Raw genomic sequence first — 16,802 nt, forward strand, 5'->3', positions numbered from 1 at the left:
TTTAAAGAGTGGTTGAAGTATAAAATTAGCATTGTCACTAATAACCTAATAATAATAATAATAATAATAATAATAATAATAATAATAATAATAATAATAATTTATTTATAGCCCGCCCAATCACAAGGAATCCAGGCGGGTTACAACAGTAAAAATAAAGAAAATAAAATACAATAAATAAATAAAATACAATAAAATTAAAGAGAGCAAAGTGAATACATTCACAGTTAGGCCTGATGGAAGTTGGGCCTCTCTTTTTCACTCCCTCTCAGGTCTGATGATGATGTCATGGAGGGAGGGCTCTTCTTCTTGAAGCAAGGATTTTATTTTAATTAATTTTAATTTAATTCTTCTCATTAAATTTAAGAGAAGAATTGGTGGACAGAGTGACATAAGTCACAGTAAATGGGGAGTAGAACTAGGTAGGGAAGGCCTGCCGGAAGAGATCCGTCTTAAGAGCCTTCTTAAAGGCTGTAAGAGTAGAAATGTCACGGATCTCCTTCGGCAGGTCATTCCATAGCTTCGGAGCTGCGATGGAAAAGGCCCTCTGGGTGACTGAACTTAGCCTAGATTTTATTGGCTGAAGTAGATTCTTCCCCGAGGACCTTAGAGTGCAGGACGGACAGTATGGAAGTAGGCGATCTCTTAAGTATTCTGGACCCAAGCCATGTAGGGCTTTGAAGGTAATCACCAACACCTTGTACCTTGCCCGGAAACTAATTGGCAGCCAGTGAAGGGATTTCAAAACCGGTTTTATGTGATCGGTACGACGAGTACCTGTAATTAACCTGGCTGCCATATTTTGTACAAGTTGAAGTTTCTGAACTTGGCACAAGGGTAGCCCCATATACAGCGCATTACAGAAGTCCAATCGAGAGGTGACCAGCGCATGTACAACTGTTTCAAGGTCTCCCTGCTCCAGGAAGGGGCGCAGCTGGCGTATCAGCCGAAGCTGATAACAAGTGCTCCTGACTGTCGCATCTACCTGAGCTGTCAGGTGAAGCGACGAGTCAAGGAGCACCCCTAAGCTGCGGACAGAGTCTTTCAGGGGAAGTGTGACCCCATCCAGAACTGGCTGACATAATTCCATACCTGGGCTTGGGTTTTCTATAACAAGTACCTCCGTCTTACCTGGATTCAGCTTGAGTTGATTTTCCCTCATCCAGTCCATTACCGCCCCAAGACAGGCATTCAGAGGAGAGATGCCATCCTTAGTCACTGCATCAGTCTGAGACATAGAGAAATATATTTGGGTGTCATCAGCATACTGATAACATCCTGCCCCATGTCTCCGGATGATTTTTCCCAGCGGCTTCATGTAAATGTTAAACAGCATAGGAGACAATATTGCGCCCTGGGGTACACCAAATTTTATCTCTCTTTTAGAAGAGCAACTGTCTCCTAGCGCCACCATCTGGAATCTGCCTGAGAGGTAGGACCGGAACCACTGTAGAACAGTGCCTATGGCTGGAATTTAGTAATGCAGTTAGAAATGTATAACCTTGAGTTACAGATCCATAACTGATCCATTTCATAAGCACTGTATAGTCATACAATTGTGGCAGTATTGCCATAATTGTGAATGCCCTCCCAAACCTACTTTACCAGGCAGGAGCCACACCAAAAAATGGAAATCTGTTCAGATGGCATTTGAGATGCACAATGATGGCATTTCTAGCCCTCTCCAGCTAGCCAGTGAAGCTGCAACAAGGAATTGTACCAGGGATCCTGCTTCTTTTATTTATTTGTTTGTTTGTTTGTTTGTTTATATAGCACTGTAGATTTACACAGTGTTGTACATACAAACAATAAAATCAATAAATATGAAACCTGCCAATGGCGTACATTCTAAAAAATACATATAAAACAATAGATAATACAAGATAGAATTAGATAAAAAAAGCAGACAACAAATTAAAAAGATCAGATAACAAATCAAATATCAGATCTCAGATAACAATCAGATAAACAATCACACAATGCCTGGGAATGCTTTTCTGAACAATATAGTCTTCAACTCAGTTTTGAACCTGGTTAAAGAAGGGATGATTCGGGCCCTTGGGGGAAGGAGGTTCCAGGAGTGAGGGGCAGCAAGGGAGAAGGAACGAATCTGGGACGGGGCAGTGGAAATCCTAGGCTGGGACAGCAGACCTTGACTACCAGTACGAGTGGGAATATGAGGAGAAAGAAGTTCAGATAAATAAGGAGGGGGCAGTCCATGCAAGGCTTTAAAAGTCAACAACAGGAGCTTATACTGAATACGGAATGGGAAGGGAATCCAGTGAAGGGATGGTAATAGAGGAGAAACATGGTCAAAGTGGCACAAGATCATATTGCAATGGCTGTGCTACACTCTGTGCTTGATATAGATACCAAATACTCCTGCACAAACTATGGACCATGTTGTTTAGCCCTAAGGGCATAACTATCCTATATCCGTATCACAATGCGTTAACATTAGTAAAACAAAGCATTAAATTTAACTTAGTCCTATCTAGAATTGGTTGTTGTGCACATTCAAGTCATTTCTGAAGGCGAACCTGTTGAGGGGTTTTCTTGGCAGGATTTGTTCAGAGGAGGTTTGCCACTGCCTTCCCCTGAGACTGAGAGCATGTGACTTGCCCAAGGTTATCCAACGGGTTTCATGGCCAAACTGGGATTCAAACCTTGGTCTCAAGAGTCATAATTGAACACTCAAGCCAATAAATACATTGAAATCATTTGCACTCAAGCAGGTTTGATAAATTCAGGTCAGAATTAGGAAGTGCAGGAAGAACTGAGCATTCCATGGATTTTAGAATCCCCCCCTTTTTTGTTGTTGTTGTTGAAGTTGTTGAAGTAACATATACATTACAGTCCAAGGTAAATTGTGATGGTGGGGCTAAATAAGTAGCTACTGTTTATCTCTTTTTCATGCAGCTGAGTATAGGATGTTAAAAGAAGTGAATCCAATGGCATGTTAAAGAAAATGGCTGGAGATCATCCTATTTGGCAGAATGTGTTCTTGGACTAGGTGCTTTATGATTATTCAGTAGCATTTATAGAGAAATGTAGAAAAAACAGCAGACATTTACAATAGAATTACTGTACTTTACTAAATGTATAACTAGTGTAGGAAAAACATTTATCTCCTTCCTGTCTTTAGGCCTAGATTCTGTATTCATTACACTTTAAGGAGCAGGCCAATATAGCAGTACAGTTTCACCATCCTGTAGTGGTCCAGACATTTCTGAAAACTACACAAATAATCTCTTTAACCAGGATGAAGGTCTCCTAGCCTTGCCTGTCACCTCACTTATGTTTTCTAATCTTGTTTTGTCCTTTTGAGCTATGATTCTTGTGGAGTAACCACTTTTTTTTTTCTCCATCACTCTGGTTTTACATTAAAGTTTTGTGTGATGTTGTAATAAAGCACCTTTTGTCTCTGAGTAGCAATCACCAACAAGGGCAGTAATACTAAGCAGCAATCTGGACTTTCAAATAGCTCCCTTGACACTGCAGCTGCTCAGGGAACTACTTCACAACAAACAGTGGAAAACTATTTCAGCTATTCACCGCAGTATGGGGATTACACACAGGTACAGTATGTGGCTTATACATATGACTTCACTGCAGGTGGTGGTTATGCACTGTTTTTGAACACAATTTAGTGTAATTAAAATTATGTTGTTGTTCTCTTGTTTAAAAAGAAAAGGACATGCAGTGAAGCACTTCTAATCTGAATCCTTCTATATACTGTACTAGAGGAACTCTGTAAATGGTAGAATTCAAAGATATAGCTGTGTTGGTATGTAGAGAAATCTTGCAGCACATTTGAGACTAACTAAAGAAAGAAGTTGGCAGCATGAGCTTTCGTAGACATAAGTCTGAAGAAGTAGACTTAAGTCTATGAAAGTTCATGCTGCCAACTTCTTTAGTTAGTCTCAAAGGTGCTACAAAATGTTATTTATCTATCTGTATTTTGCCCCTTTTATTTCTAGGTCACATGAATTTTCTGTCTTCCTAATTATCTAGTTTCTTATTTTAGAAAGATGTGGACAGCAAGTTTCTGTAGGTGTTATATAAAGAGAAATAAATCATACAATTAGCTTGTTTTTCCATGAATGTTAGTTCTGTGGTTAACAGCTTTTCCTGCAGTGCAGCTGAGGCATGCAAAGAAACTTGGAACAGCTCTGTTGAAGGGCTGGGAGGACCTGATTTAGCAGTTAAAACCATAACTCAAACAAAAGGAAATAAAGAGAATCAGCAATCAGTTGGTCTTATATTCAGGGTTATAGGTGATATTCTGTAAAGCACCAGCAGCCTGGGGCAGGGTACTCCTCATGGTTACAAAAGCTTCATAATTTATACAACAACAAAAGCAATGTTACTCGTCACTGATAGCTGTTTACAAGCTTGGTTTCTAAGCGACATTTTTCTGTCTGATGACTGGAAAATATACACAATCAGAGGAAGACAACTTTTCAGTGACTTTTATGGGAATGCTGGGTTTGCATCACAGCACATAGTCTGTCTTAATCCCATCCTGATGCCTCCAGGGCCCTACTTATTGAAGGATGCAACTTGAATGAAACAAAATAAGGTTGTGGGACTGCATAGGTCGGTAACACCAGCCCCTATTGTAGCACACCACCTCTAAGTTCCCTGGAGAAATGTCTGTTTGGTGTTGTTTTCTTCAAAGAAGGCAAAAAAGAATATACAGGAAATTACTGTGCTGCATTAGTGCGAATCCACTATTCCCATAAAAGTCAGTGAAAGGTTGCCTTCCTTTGATGGCGAGAGTGCTGTGGATGTCATTTATCTGGATTTCAGCAAAATATTTAATATTTAATAAGGTTCCTCATGACATTTTGATTAGTAAACTGACTAAATATGAAATAGCTGGAAACCTTATCAGCTGGATCCATAATCAGTTGGAAAACTGCTCAAAGAATTGTCATCAGTGGCTGTGCTTCAGATTGAAAAGCGATCTCAAGCGGAGCACCCCAGGGTTATGCCCTGGGGCCAATGCTCTTTAATATTTTTATCAATGATTTAGATGACGTGGTGGGGGGAATCTTTATCAGATTTGCAGATAATACAAAACTGGAAGGGGTAGCCAACACTTTGGAAGATATGAACAGAATTCAAAAAGACCTTGATAAATGAGAAAATTGGGCTGAAATTAATAAAATGAAATTCAAAGAGACAAATGCAAACTTCTGCATTTAGGTCACAAAAGCCAAATGCACAGGTAGGGGGATACTTGGCTCAGCAGTACTACATGTGAAAAGGACCATGGGATTGTTGTTGATCTTAAATTGGACATGAAGATTAATACTATTTTAGCCCACAATAATAGTTTACAAGTCAAGGGGAGTAATAGTCCCACTATATTCTGTGCTGGTCATACGTCATCTGGAGTACTACAGTATATTCAGTTTTGGGTGCCTCATTTTAAGAAAGATATAGACAAGTTGGAGTGGGTTTAGAGAAGGATGACAAGGATGATAGGAGGTATGGGGAACAAAACATATGAGTAGAGGTTGAAAAAATTGGCCTTGTTCAGTTTGATGAAGAGAAGATTGAGGGGTGACATGAGTGCAGTTTTTGAATACCTCCTGTCACAAAAAGGGTGCAGGCATGTTTTCTGCTGCCTCTGAAACTAGGTCTGATGGTTTTAAGTTACAAGAGGGTAGATTTTGATTGAACATTAAAAGGAATTGTAAATATTTAAAAAAATCTTGACAGTGAGAGCACTTCAATGGAACCAATTCTTTAGAGATGTGATGTGGTTTCCTCTCCTGGATATCTCAGAGGCTGGACAACTACCTACTGGGAATACTCTAGCTGGAGATCCTCCATTGAGCAGGGGGGTTGGAGCTGATGGCCCATATGGCCCATTCTATGATTCTTTGATTCCCCACTTACTGGGAAGCAGCCATTATGATCAATGGGGTCTGTTCTCCTGTTGATCAGGAAGCATCTGACTGACAATCCCCTCCCTTCCCATGAGCAATCTCTGGTGCTATAACCAGAATTAGAGTCACAATTCCTCCTTGTTCCAGAGATTGCTCAAGTGAAGAGGGGTAGGACCATCAGCCAGCTACTTCCCACTTGATGGGAACAGGGTTGTCAGTCATATGGGCTGCTCCCCGATAGGTGGAAATTTAAAGCCACAGAATGCCACTTCATCTGGTGGCCTGTAGCTTCATAAGTTGCAAAGTGTTCTTTCTCTCTAGAAAGCATTTATAGCATGAGAGTGCTGTCTCCATTCAGGGGAATACTTAAGCTGTTGGTTTGGAGGGAACTGTTCCATTAACGTTAATTTTGCAGGGAATGAATTCAGACTTACAGTACTTACTGTTAGTAATTTATGGAGCTTCATTTTGAGGAAAATGTTGACTTTGATGTACTCGATGAAAGAAGAGTGTGCATGTAGGACAGGGGAGTGTATATCATTTATTTGAATATGTATTTGTTTTGGAAAGTATGCAATGTTTTAAGGGTCTGTATTGATGATTAAAGGCTTGTATTGATGGTAGATCAGGTGAAATTTGCTTTGCCTTCTGCAGGATTCTCTCCAGCAGTGGTATCAACAGTACGCTCAGGCATATCATACCATTCAGGCTAGAGTAGGAGAATTAGAAAATGATGGCTCAGAGGTGAGTTCTTTATTTATCTTATTATTTTTTAAATGTATTTTAACCAACATCCTATATTCAGTAAATTAATAAATAAGGCCATATTTTGAAATACAATCAAAACATACATAAGTATATAATGCTAAAGGTGTTTCAGTAAGCATTTTTAGAACCTTTGTGTAAAATAGAGTCAGCTCTTTGTATTTGTGGATTTTTTTATTCTTGTATTCAACCATCAATACTTTGAAAATATTTGCCATTTTATATAAGGGACACCATTTTACTATGCCATTGTATTTAATGGCACTTGAGTATTCATGGAGGGGGCCCTGGAACCAAACCACAATGGATATCAAGATTCAATATACACTGATGAAGGAATGAAGCAGTAACAGTTACTAACTGACTGTACATAGCAATACATTTGGCAAACATCCTAATGAATAATTTACAATACGAATCAGAAAACCCTAAATTTTCTGCATATATAACTTTGTAATTGAAAATGTCTAAAAATTAAACTTCTACCAGTAGGCATACTGTCAATGGTATAATAGTGTATCCTCTGTGTTTATGATAATTGTATAACAGAGATGAGATCTTGCATTGGAAGATGTAGCTACAGAGACATGAATGCATCCTTCAAAAATTTTTACAGTTTTAAGCTGTGCACCCCAACAACATGGCCATTTCCAGGTTGCTGGAGAGTGGTGAATAGCAAACAGAGATCTGTAGTACACCCACCTTCTTTCTGGTAATCTGTAAATGTCTGCGTTCAGGTGGCTGCTTGGCTTAAAAAATAGGTAATTGTGATGATGTAATGACTGCAGAAGTGAACTGTAATGTCATAATTCAGATATATGACATCGCATTTGCTAAACAGGGTTGTCGTGTGCCTTCAAATCATTTCTGACTTACGGCCACCCTAAGGCAAACCTGTCATAGGAGTTCTTGGCAGAATTTGTTCAGAGAAGGTTTGCCCTTGCCTTCCTGAGGTTCAGAGAGTCTGACTTGCCACCCAGTGTGCTTCCGTGGCTGAGTGGGAATTCAAAACCTGGTCTCCCAATGTCCTAGTCCAACACTGAAAGCACTACCCTATGCTGACTTGTTGAACAGGATGCCAGCTGAGTTTTCAGAAGGAAGTCATTACCACATCCTAGTCTTGATGAGCAAAGAACAAAGATATAATTCTGAACACTAAAGTGAGGAGCATGCCATCACCATGTACAGATGTGAGAGCTGGACAGTGAAGCAGCAGATAGGAAGAAGATAAACTCCTTTGAATTGTCATCCTGGAGAAGAGTGCCAAGGTACCATGGATGGCTAAGACATCAAACAGATGGGTTCTAGAACAGATCAAGCCTGAAGCCAGGATGACTAAATTGAGGCTGTCGTACTTTGGCCACATGAGAAAGCATGCATTAGAAAAGACAGTAATGCTAGGAAAGGTAGAAGACAGCAGAAAGAGAGGAAGACTGCACATCAGATGGATAGACTCAATCAGAGAAGCCACAGACCTGAGCACAGCAACGGATGACAGAGGATCTTGGAGATGTCTCATCCACAAGGTTGCAGTGAACAACAACCAAGTCTTGACGATTTAAGCTAGACACACCTGTAGTGCTTATAGAGCCAGGGTTGTATAATTGGTAAAATGTAAGAGTTCCAGGAAGACTTGAGTTCTAGTTTCTTCCTCAACCACAAAACCTGTTGGTGGCGTTGGGCTAGCCATTGTATATGAATTTGATTTCTCTCATTTGATTGTTGTGGCAGGATATAAATGTGATTAAAAACTATTTACATCAGAAGGAAAAATGAGTAATCAGGACAGTTGATGTAAGGTTTGACACATTAATACCTTCATCAGCTTGCTCACTTATGCCCAAATGAGTGAAAGGGAAATCTAGGGAGTCTTGCATTGTGACCATACTATCTTAATACTATGAGCAGAAATACACATAATTAAAATACACATAATTCAAAAGCATTTTTGGTAAGATCATCAAATGTTTCAACATCAAAAAAAAAAAATAAAGGATTAAATTTAACCAGTTTCCTTACCATTTGGTTTACAACACCAGATTTATGCTTGGTTGCATTTGAGTAAGATGTCTGACCAAAACAACGTTGCTGTTAGTTATTCCCCACTAACAAGATACACAAGATACCAAAGGACATTTCTGGAGAACCTATGGATTCAGGGATTCTGTTTACCATTTTCAATAACCTAGATACTCTATTCTAAGTGTTACAGCTATTCATTTTCCCCACCGTTTCTGCTTGTGTTGGTAACATATGTATGTATAAAACCTATTTATTTATTTATTGCATGTAGGAATCTGATGGTGCACTTTATGGTGACTACAGTACCTATTTACAGGTCATGCCTTCATATTATACTACAGCCCAAGGATCCTTTCCTCCAGGCATCTTGCCACTTACACCTCAAAATCCATTGAAGGTAAAGGGGGGAAAAAGAATGCACATCTGGTGGTTTTGAATCATACAGTACCCATGAGGGACAGCCAGCCTTTCAATATTAGACCTTGCATATTTTAATCTATAAATGAGGTGCGGGGTAGCCACGGCTCTTTAAACTCCTTCAGTGCTGGGCATGACAAGAGGGTGTAACAAGTATAATAGGTTTTCTGAATTCCTGCTATCTGTATGAATGCAAATCTTACAGGAATATTTTGAAAGGTTGGGTGCTCTCCCTTATTCCTAATTAAGCAGCAGTGATATGCTGCCTCATTTCTTCTTAAAATGTGCTATCACTGTTTGTTCAGAAAATGTATAAAACTGTAGAGATCTCTTTGGTGTGCAACTTGTCTTCATTTGCTTGCTGATGGAAGAATTACGGAGCCACTGGATTCAACCCACCAACATAAGCCTCTCGCAAATAGAAGGGCTCATTTTGCCATTAAGGAGGCAAATGAAGGAAGAGAATGCAATACTTGCCATTTGCTATCCATTTTCTGAAAACCTGCCCCCTGGAATAGAGAAGGAAGTTGCACTAGGGGCTTAAGGGAGGGAGAGGAATCCACACACAAACACACACATGCCTCTGTCTCTTTCCATTGCAAGTGTTCCCAATGCATCTCTCCACAAGGAGAGAGAAAAACCCTGCTGGACCCAACTCCTTACCTTTTCTTTTCTTTCTTTCTTTTTTCTTCTTTTTTTTTGAGATTGCTGGGTGATGCAGAATAAAAAGTTAAGAGGGAAAATAGAATGCTACAGCACCTTTAAAACTGATTTATTTCAGCATGAACTTTCATGGATTTGAATTCACAGTAATCATATACAATTAGTGTATATGAAAAAGTGGATTTAAATCCATAAAATCTCATGCTAAAATAAATTAGTCTCTAAAGTCTGGCAAGATTATTTCCCCATCCACCTTTTTGATGTTGTAAACAACAGACTAATACATGTAATGTTTATAATTCTTAGATGGCACCAATCAGAAATGAGAAGCGGGGCTCTTCATACCTCATCACCACTCCAGAAGATAGCCCAGTGGACTACGTTGGCCAACACGCTCAGGGCTCAGGAATGCATTATGCAGAACTGTATCTTAAAAGAAAACGTGTTTATTGAGATCAGTATCATACTTGTAGACAAAGCCACTTCATACTATTCTTGTCAACCATTTCTTTCACTTTTAATAAGTACTGTAGATATTTTTTTTTAAAAAAATCTATATAGGAAGTTAATTTTTCTAAGTAAATTTATGTGTAATAAGCACAGGGGAATGGCTGTTACTCCCCAAACTAGTTTCTATTTGCTGGATGACAGTTACGTTTCTTAAAGAAATGGCAGCTTTGTGGGTTAAGAATTTCTATCAAAGCAATAAAAAAATGGGGAGAGAAAATGTTCTTGTTATCTTTCTGGGAACTTGCAGTGATAGTCTTAACAAAACAATTATGTTTGTGTGATTTAAAAAACTTTTCAAGGATTAAGATTCTTGGCTGCAAACTATTCATGTTTAATTCTTTCTTTTGATATCTGACAATAGTAATATCCCCTTATTGATTTTAATGGGGCTTGCATGCTGGATTACAGCCCAGAGAATGTATTACTACTTGGAATACAAGCACTACAGTTCAGTCTAGTTGAAGTTACAAAACAAGTAGCAGCCATAGCTCTTACAGTGGTAGAATGTTACAAACATATAATCAAATATCTATTTTATTAAATGAACAGATTACTCAAATATAATGCTGATAATATATGTCTGTAAGACAACATTTCTATGCAAATGAAGTTGATACTCATTTGGTGTTTATTAATTTGGCCCACTATTTTCCTTCCCTTCTAAATTTAAGAACAGTATTCATAAATTTTTTCAAAGTGTGCATGAGTTTCTATTTAGTGTCCAGTCTAAATAAATGCTTTGTAATGATTTACATTTAGCTTTTCAGGTTATAGTTTCTCACAGCCCATTACTACACACTGTTCTTGGTTTTTGTTGTTGCCACCAACTTGAAAACTGCATAGCATTTCATTCATTACACTGCTGTGGCAATTCTTGTTTGCTTCCTGGAGTGATGCTTTCTGTATTTGTACTGTATTTTAGCTAATGTTGGTTCTTAACTAATTTCTAACTAGAACTGGTTGCAGAAAACCATGTTTTTATCACTGTGAATCAGTGTATCTGCAGTGGCCAGTAGAACTTTCACCCCAGACCAATTACACTCATGGTTTAATGGTTCCTGAACTGAAAAAACAGGCCCACTCAAAAGAAAGGCTGGATGAAATCTAGCAGAATTTATCCAATTCAATTAATGCTTAAGCATTAATAAAATTGAATTGAATAGAATTTAAAAATACTGTAGTTATCATTATCCCATCTGATGGATTATATGGCTTAATTGTGATTAGGACGCTGTACTGTAGACTCATATTGTTCACAAGTAACAGCTGCCTCTGACACTCATAATTAGAGACATCTTCTGTTACTATGATTTGAGTATTTTAGACTTATTCCCACTGAATTTTGTTCTGAACAATGGACTTCTTGGTAAATAAACTAGAAAGTGACTTCATTATGGTCCATAGTATTGGTGATCTTGTGCCCCTGAAGGAACAGCTAAATCTTTTCTTCCTTTACCTGTGCTTGGTTATGGACCTTCCTGTTATGAAGCTCTTTCATTAGTATGGACAAGATGGAAAAAGGAGTTACAGTAAGAAAGTTGGTGATTCCTCAGGAAGAATTACATGGAGCCTTTCTGTGAATACCTAGAATGCTCACACAGCCCGGAAACAGATGCACAAGGAAGGTTTTTCACTTCCATTTAAACCAGGTAATGGTAGAACAGAGGACAGAAGAACAGAGGACAGAAAAGTGAAACCCATTATGTGTGTATCTCCACTCATGTTTCATACCTCTTCAGGGAAAGATGAATGTTAAATGATCTTATCACTCTTTGCTTGAAGAGCTGGCTGGGTGGAAATGCCATGTATTACATAACTTAAAACTAAAATAGGAAGATGCAGGAAAGCAGCTATGGAAAGTTAGGCAGATGTAGAAGACACAAAAGAGTGTGGGGTCAGCAATGTTACCTAGTTGCTTGGACATGATTTTTTAAAAAAGTTATTAAACATACATGGATTAAAAGCTTTATTTTTTTAATAAAGAATAACAAAGTGCATATACAGCAAAAAAACAGGCAATATTGAAAAATGGCTCTAGATTGATTCTAATTTGATACTGGATACTGGATTAAATTTTATATTATTGCAATTCCTCAAATGCAGTATTTCACTTTAGAAAACAAAGGTCTCTGTCTGAACAGCAATTTTTATAAACAGTGTCCAACTTATTATTTCACCAGTAAAAGGCTAGCAAATTTACAGAAAGGAGTAGAACTCAGATAGTAATGGCCACACTTGAGAATTTTTATAGGAAGTTCTTTATGGTATAATGTACTCATTGTTTCTGTCACTATCGCCTATTCTGTCTGTTGTAACCTCCTACGCCAGTGATGGTGAACCTTTTACAGACTGAGTGCCCAAACTGCAACCCAGACCCCACTTATTTATTGCAAAGTGCCACATCCCTCTGCCTTTCTAGTAAGAAACTCTGGCAAACTCTGTGATAGGGCAACAGCATGTGTGCCCATAGAGAGGGCTCTGCGTGCCACCTCTGGTATGCATGCCATAGGTTCGCCATCACTGTCCTGCACTGTATGCTGGAATCTAGAATGAAATCAGTTTGCAGCAACGGCATCTGCATGCATCAGCCTTACTAGAACAGTGTTTATGATTTCAAAAAAGAGTTTTAACGCTACCACTCTCCTTTATTATTTAGTTTGATAATCTGCTACATAACAACCCAAAATGATGTGTTGCAGAAGGGTTAAAGTATTCACTTTACATATTATTCAGTGCTCTTTTCAATGAATACCCTTTTTATTCTCATGCCTGGTGACCAACCTTGGATGTATACAAGGTATACATATTAAAATCTTAGAACAGTCACTCTAACTGAGTATATCATAATTTTGTCAGGAAACATTACTTGTTGTAATGGTCCTTAGGTATACAAGTGAAGGTGTAGTTTCCTTAGACTGACCTCCCCACCAGCAGGATGAACATGTCAAATTCAGGTTATAGTACTGTACATCTCATTACATGTCCTGTAACAGACTTATTGGGCAACTCTTAAAATGATAGAATTATTATTTTAAAGAGGTAAATGGGTTAGAGATTTGGGGCAACAGAGTATAAATCTCCCTTTTGAAGAGACAGCATCAGTTAAAAAACAAAACAAAAAAAAAACACAACAAAACAACATACTACCAGCTGTTTATAAATGCAACACATATGCCTACAAAGGCAACAATCCAAAATATGATGCTAGAATAGTGGTGGTTTTGAAGGGGGGGGGGGTTCAATTTATTTTCAATAGCTGTCATGTCCCCCTAATAAAAAGTGCTTTTGAAAGTTAACACAGGTTTGCTTTAAGACATGGAGCCACTGATATTTAAGAAACAACAGATCTTTAGCCCCTTCGGTTGTAAGGCTGTACTCAAGTAGTTGTATGGCTTTTAGGATCTCATTCAAAAAAGTCATCTACCATTCTTGCATAATAGTCACATTAAAGGCTACCATGAATTTTGAAGGTAATTTTAGATACATATTTTGGCAAAAGAACTAATGTTAACATATTTCAGTCTTTATTCACTGTGCCATGATGCTGATTCTTCTGGTATTTTTTTTTAATCCAACATGATTCAAATAGTGCACAGACAAATTACTAAAAACCCTTGTATTAAGGCAACAGCTCTCAATTTATGCTGACAGAGAGAATAACATCCACAATGCCAACTGGAACCATCAGTCACATCTCTAAGAAATAGAACCCTAACAAATTGTTAGAACAGAATGTCGACCAGTGAACGGCTGAACAATGATTTTTTTACTTCTTGGATCCTTCTGGAACAGAAACACTTGGGAGAAAAGTTGCTCCTTTAAACACAGCATTACCAAAGTACAAAATTACAATGGGTAATAAAAGACCTTATATATACTTTTCAAATATTTAATGATAACAGTATAAAAATGTTGGATTACATCTTCTTCATAACTTCTTCAAATCCTTGAATCAGATTGTGGAACGTTGTCCTCTCACCTGGGTCATTTTCCCAACATCTCCTCATCAACTGGTTAACCTGGTAAACCAAATGCAGGCAGGTATGGTTAAAAACAGGTCAAGGTCTTACTTGAAGCTGGCAGAATGTAAAGTTCCATCTGTTTACTTAACATGGTGGTAAGGGAGGGTGAAGGTGAGTGAAGTGTTACCCATTGTGGGGGATGTGTCCTGTGGAGGACACTGAAAAAACCAATTACAGTCACCCCTCCCAACTCATGGGGGATATGTTCTGGACCCACCCCCCGGCAAAAATGGTGACTTGCACATATGCGAGTCCCATAGAGAATAATGGTGCCTGTGGAGTACATGCAGGGCCACATGAAGGCACACATGCCCATTTTAAAGATAGCAGTTCGTCCCTCCTGTGAAGAGCAAGACCACGGACTCCCAAGTCCTCACATATGGCAGGACGACTGTACTTGAAAATTTGTATTAGCTCAAAGGTAGGGACTGGGAGTAGACAGCCCACTGGATCTTTTATCAGCTATACCAAGTCCAGATTCACAGAATTCCTGAAGCAGATTTGCAAGTAACAATAAGAATTTTATTAATAGGCATTAAAAGGCAAAATATGAACTTACATACACACTGGAGAAGCTAAAGGAATCAAGGGATTCAAAGAGGGACAGGGATTATCTGGTGGCTGGGGGTCCTCAATGAAAAGTTGTACTCTCCATGGCAGGGGGTGGGGGGTGGGCAAGCTTGCAGAGGAATTTAGCCAGAATGACTGGCAGAAATTCTGCCCAGTGGCTGACTGAGCCAAAGATTGAAGCAAAATGGTCCAGTATATATGTCCCATTTCCACCTTGGGGATAATCCCAAGAGCAAATGGTTGGGAAATGACTTTAGCATTGTTTTTCCGGGTGGGAGAAGGGTGATAAACGGGCCATTACCAAAACTGATAGACTTAACGTACGGTATTGCCAAGGCTTTGGTTATCTAGGAGGATCTTAGCCCCTTCTTTTGTCCCAGATCCCCTTCAATGTGATTGATTCAATCAGCCTGGTGCCTGCGACTCCAATCCTGCTAGCCTTGCCTGGAATTTTCTACCTAGACCCATGGCTTTCACATGGGTGTGTGTGTGTGTGTGAGAGAGAGAGAGAGAGAGAGTGATATTTTTGATATCAAAGTAATGGGGTACCCCTGAGAGGACCCATGTAACAGAAGGTCAAGAAAAAGGGAGACTGAAGGTGGCCAGACCACTGATGGTGCAAGAGACCTCTCCCAGAGCAAGACTTAGGGCAATCAGTGGCTGTTTCAGCTAAGGGTGCATCCATGAGCCATTGCACAGCCTGGCAAAATTTATGCAAGAAGGTACTGGATATCTCCTTACAACATGCTGAAAAAAGTAGTCTATTACAGAATCAGTTAAAGATTGCCTCTTCCTCCTTTTGCCATGGGAGCTCCAGCTAACGGAAATCAGTTCCACACAATGTGTTAACCTTTTATTAGATCCAGACCTTCAATATGTGTCACAAGTCCAAAATACCCTGTAGAAGTCATCCAGTTTGAGACCGCTTGAACAAACAAGCTTCATTTATATACCGCTTCATATCGCCTAAGCAGTGTCTAAGCAGTTTACAACTGTAAGCTAACTGCCCTGGTTTGGTGCTAGGGAATCCTGGGTACTGTAGTTTACTGTGGCACCAGAGCTCTGACAGAGAAGGTTAAATGTCTCACAAAACTACAGTTCCAAGAATTTCCTAGCACTGAGCCAGGGTAGTTAATGCGGTCTCAAACTGGATTATTTCTGCAGTGTGTTTTGGACCACAGAATGAAGACACAGGTACTAACAGCTGGCCAAACAATCTCAAAGGGGACCCCTCCCCTTTCATATACTTAATAATAATACTTCAAACGTATGCTGTGATAATACATATGATACTAATGCTTACCCCTGTCTGATAAGCAGGGGGAGGGGGATTTCCCAACCAGGATATATTTAGACATGGGATTTTCCCTTGTGTATGTTGTTAGTACTTGGGGTTTGAGGGCTTCTGGAAACTAGAAGTTCTCCCCAAGTCTCATCCTGTTTAGGAATTTCCTAAAATTCAAGAGTGCTTCTCTTAAATGTGCCTGGTGCTCAGGGACTGTGAACAACTCTGGAACCTTATCAAGTCAGCCTTTAGGGAAGGAGTGAAAATTGTATAGTCCTCCAATTTTTAACCTCTTACCTCTTCTGGGCAATTTTTGGGACATGGCAAACGTTTGCCTTCTCCTAATTTTCGCACAAGCCGTGTGACTGTCATCTGACCATGAGTTGGACCAATCATCTTTAAGAACTCCTGTAAAATGATGAAAACACAAGAGGGATTGAGAAAGCTCCCCATGCTTTAAAACTCAATAATGGGGGAAAGTTGGGAGCTTTGTGTGCAGATTCTGAATAGTAAATAAAGGTGTTTCAAAGTCCAATGAAAAGAAACATGTGGCACTGAGGCAGAGGGTCACACTGAGTAAAATGCAAAAAAGTAAGCATTTCCTCAAATGTTGGTACATAGCAAGGGAGCAGGAGCACTCCAAAAAAT

At 39.1% G+C, this 16,802-nt stretch overlaps 2 protein-coding genes across 2 annotated transcripts in view; one reads left to right on the forward strand and one right to left on the reverse strand.

The window, feature by feature from the left end:
• The window catches only part of RAVER2 (ribonucleoprotein, PTB binding 2), a 52,490-nt gene extending 40,822 nt beyond the window's left edge, over positions 1-11,668 (forward strand). The window contains exons 11-14 of the mRNA XM_042463264.1: positions 3,433-3,578; positions 6,555-6,644; positions 8,959-9,084; positions 10,074-11,668. Of these exons, the coding sequence (XP_042319198.1) occupies positions 3,433-3,578; positions 6,555-6,644; positions 8,959-9,084; positions 10,074-10,220 (509 nt within the window). The 3' untranslated portion in view covers positions 10,221-11,668. The remainder of the gene's footprint in view (positions 1-3,432; positions 3,579-6,554; positions 6,645-8,958; positions 9,085-10,073) is intronic.
• A 558-nt stretch (positions 11,669-12,226) lies between these two features.
• Positions 12,227-16,802, reverse strand: part of JAK1 (Janus kinase 1) — a 65,528-nt gene continuing 60,952 nt past the window's right edge. The window contains 2 exon segments of the mRNA XM_042463262.1: positions 12,227-14,296; positions 16,452-16,562. Of these exon segments, the coding sequence (XP_042319196.1) occupies positions 14,195-14,296; positions 16,452-16,562 (213 nt within the window). The 3' untranslated portion in view covers positions 12,227-14,194.

Source organism: Sceloporus undulatus, chromosome 4 (genome assembly GCF_019175285.1).
Source record: "Sceloporus undulatus isolate JIND9_A2432 ecotype Alabama chromosome 4, SceUnd_v1.1, whole genome shotgun sequence".
Lineage (NCBI taxonomy): Eukaryota > Metazoa > Chordata > Lepidosauria > Squamata > Phrynosomatidae > Sceloporus > Sceloporus undulatus.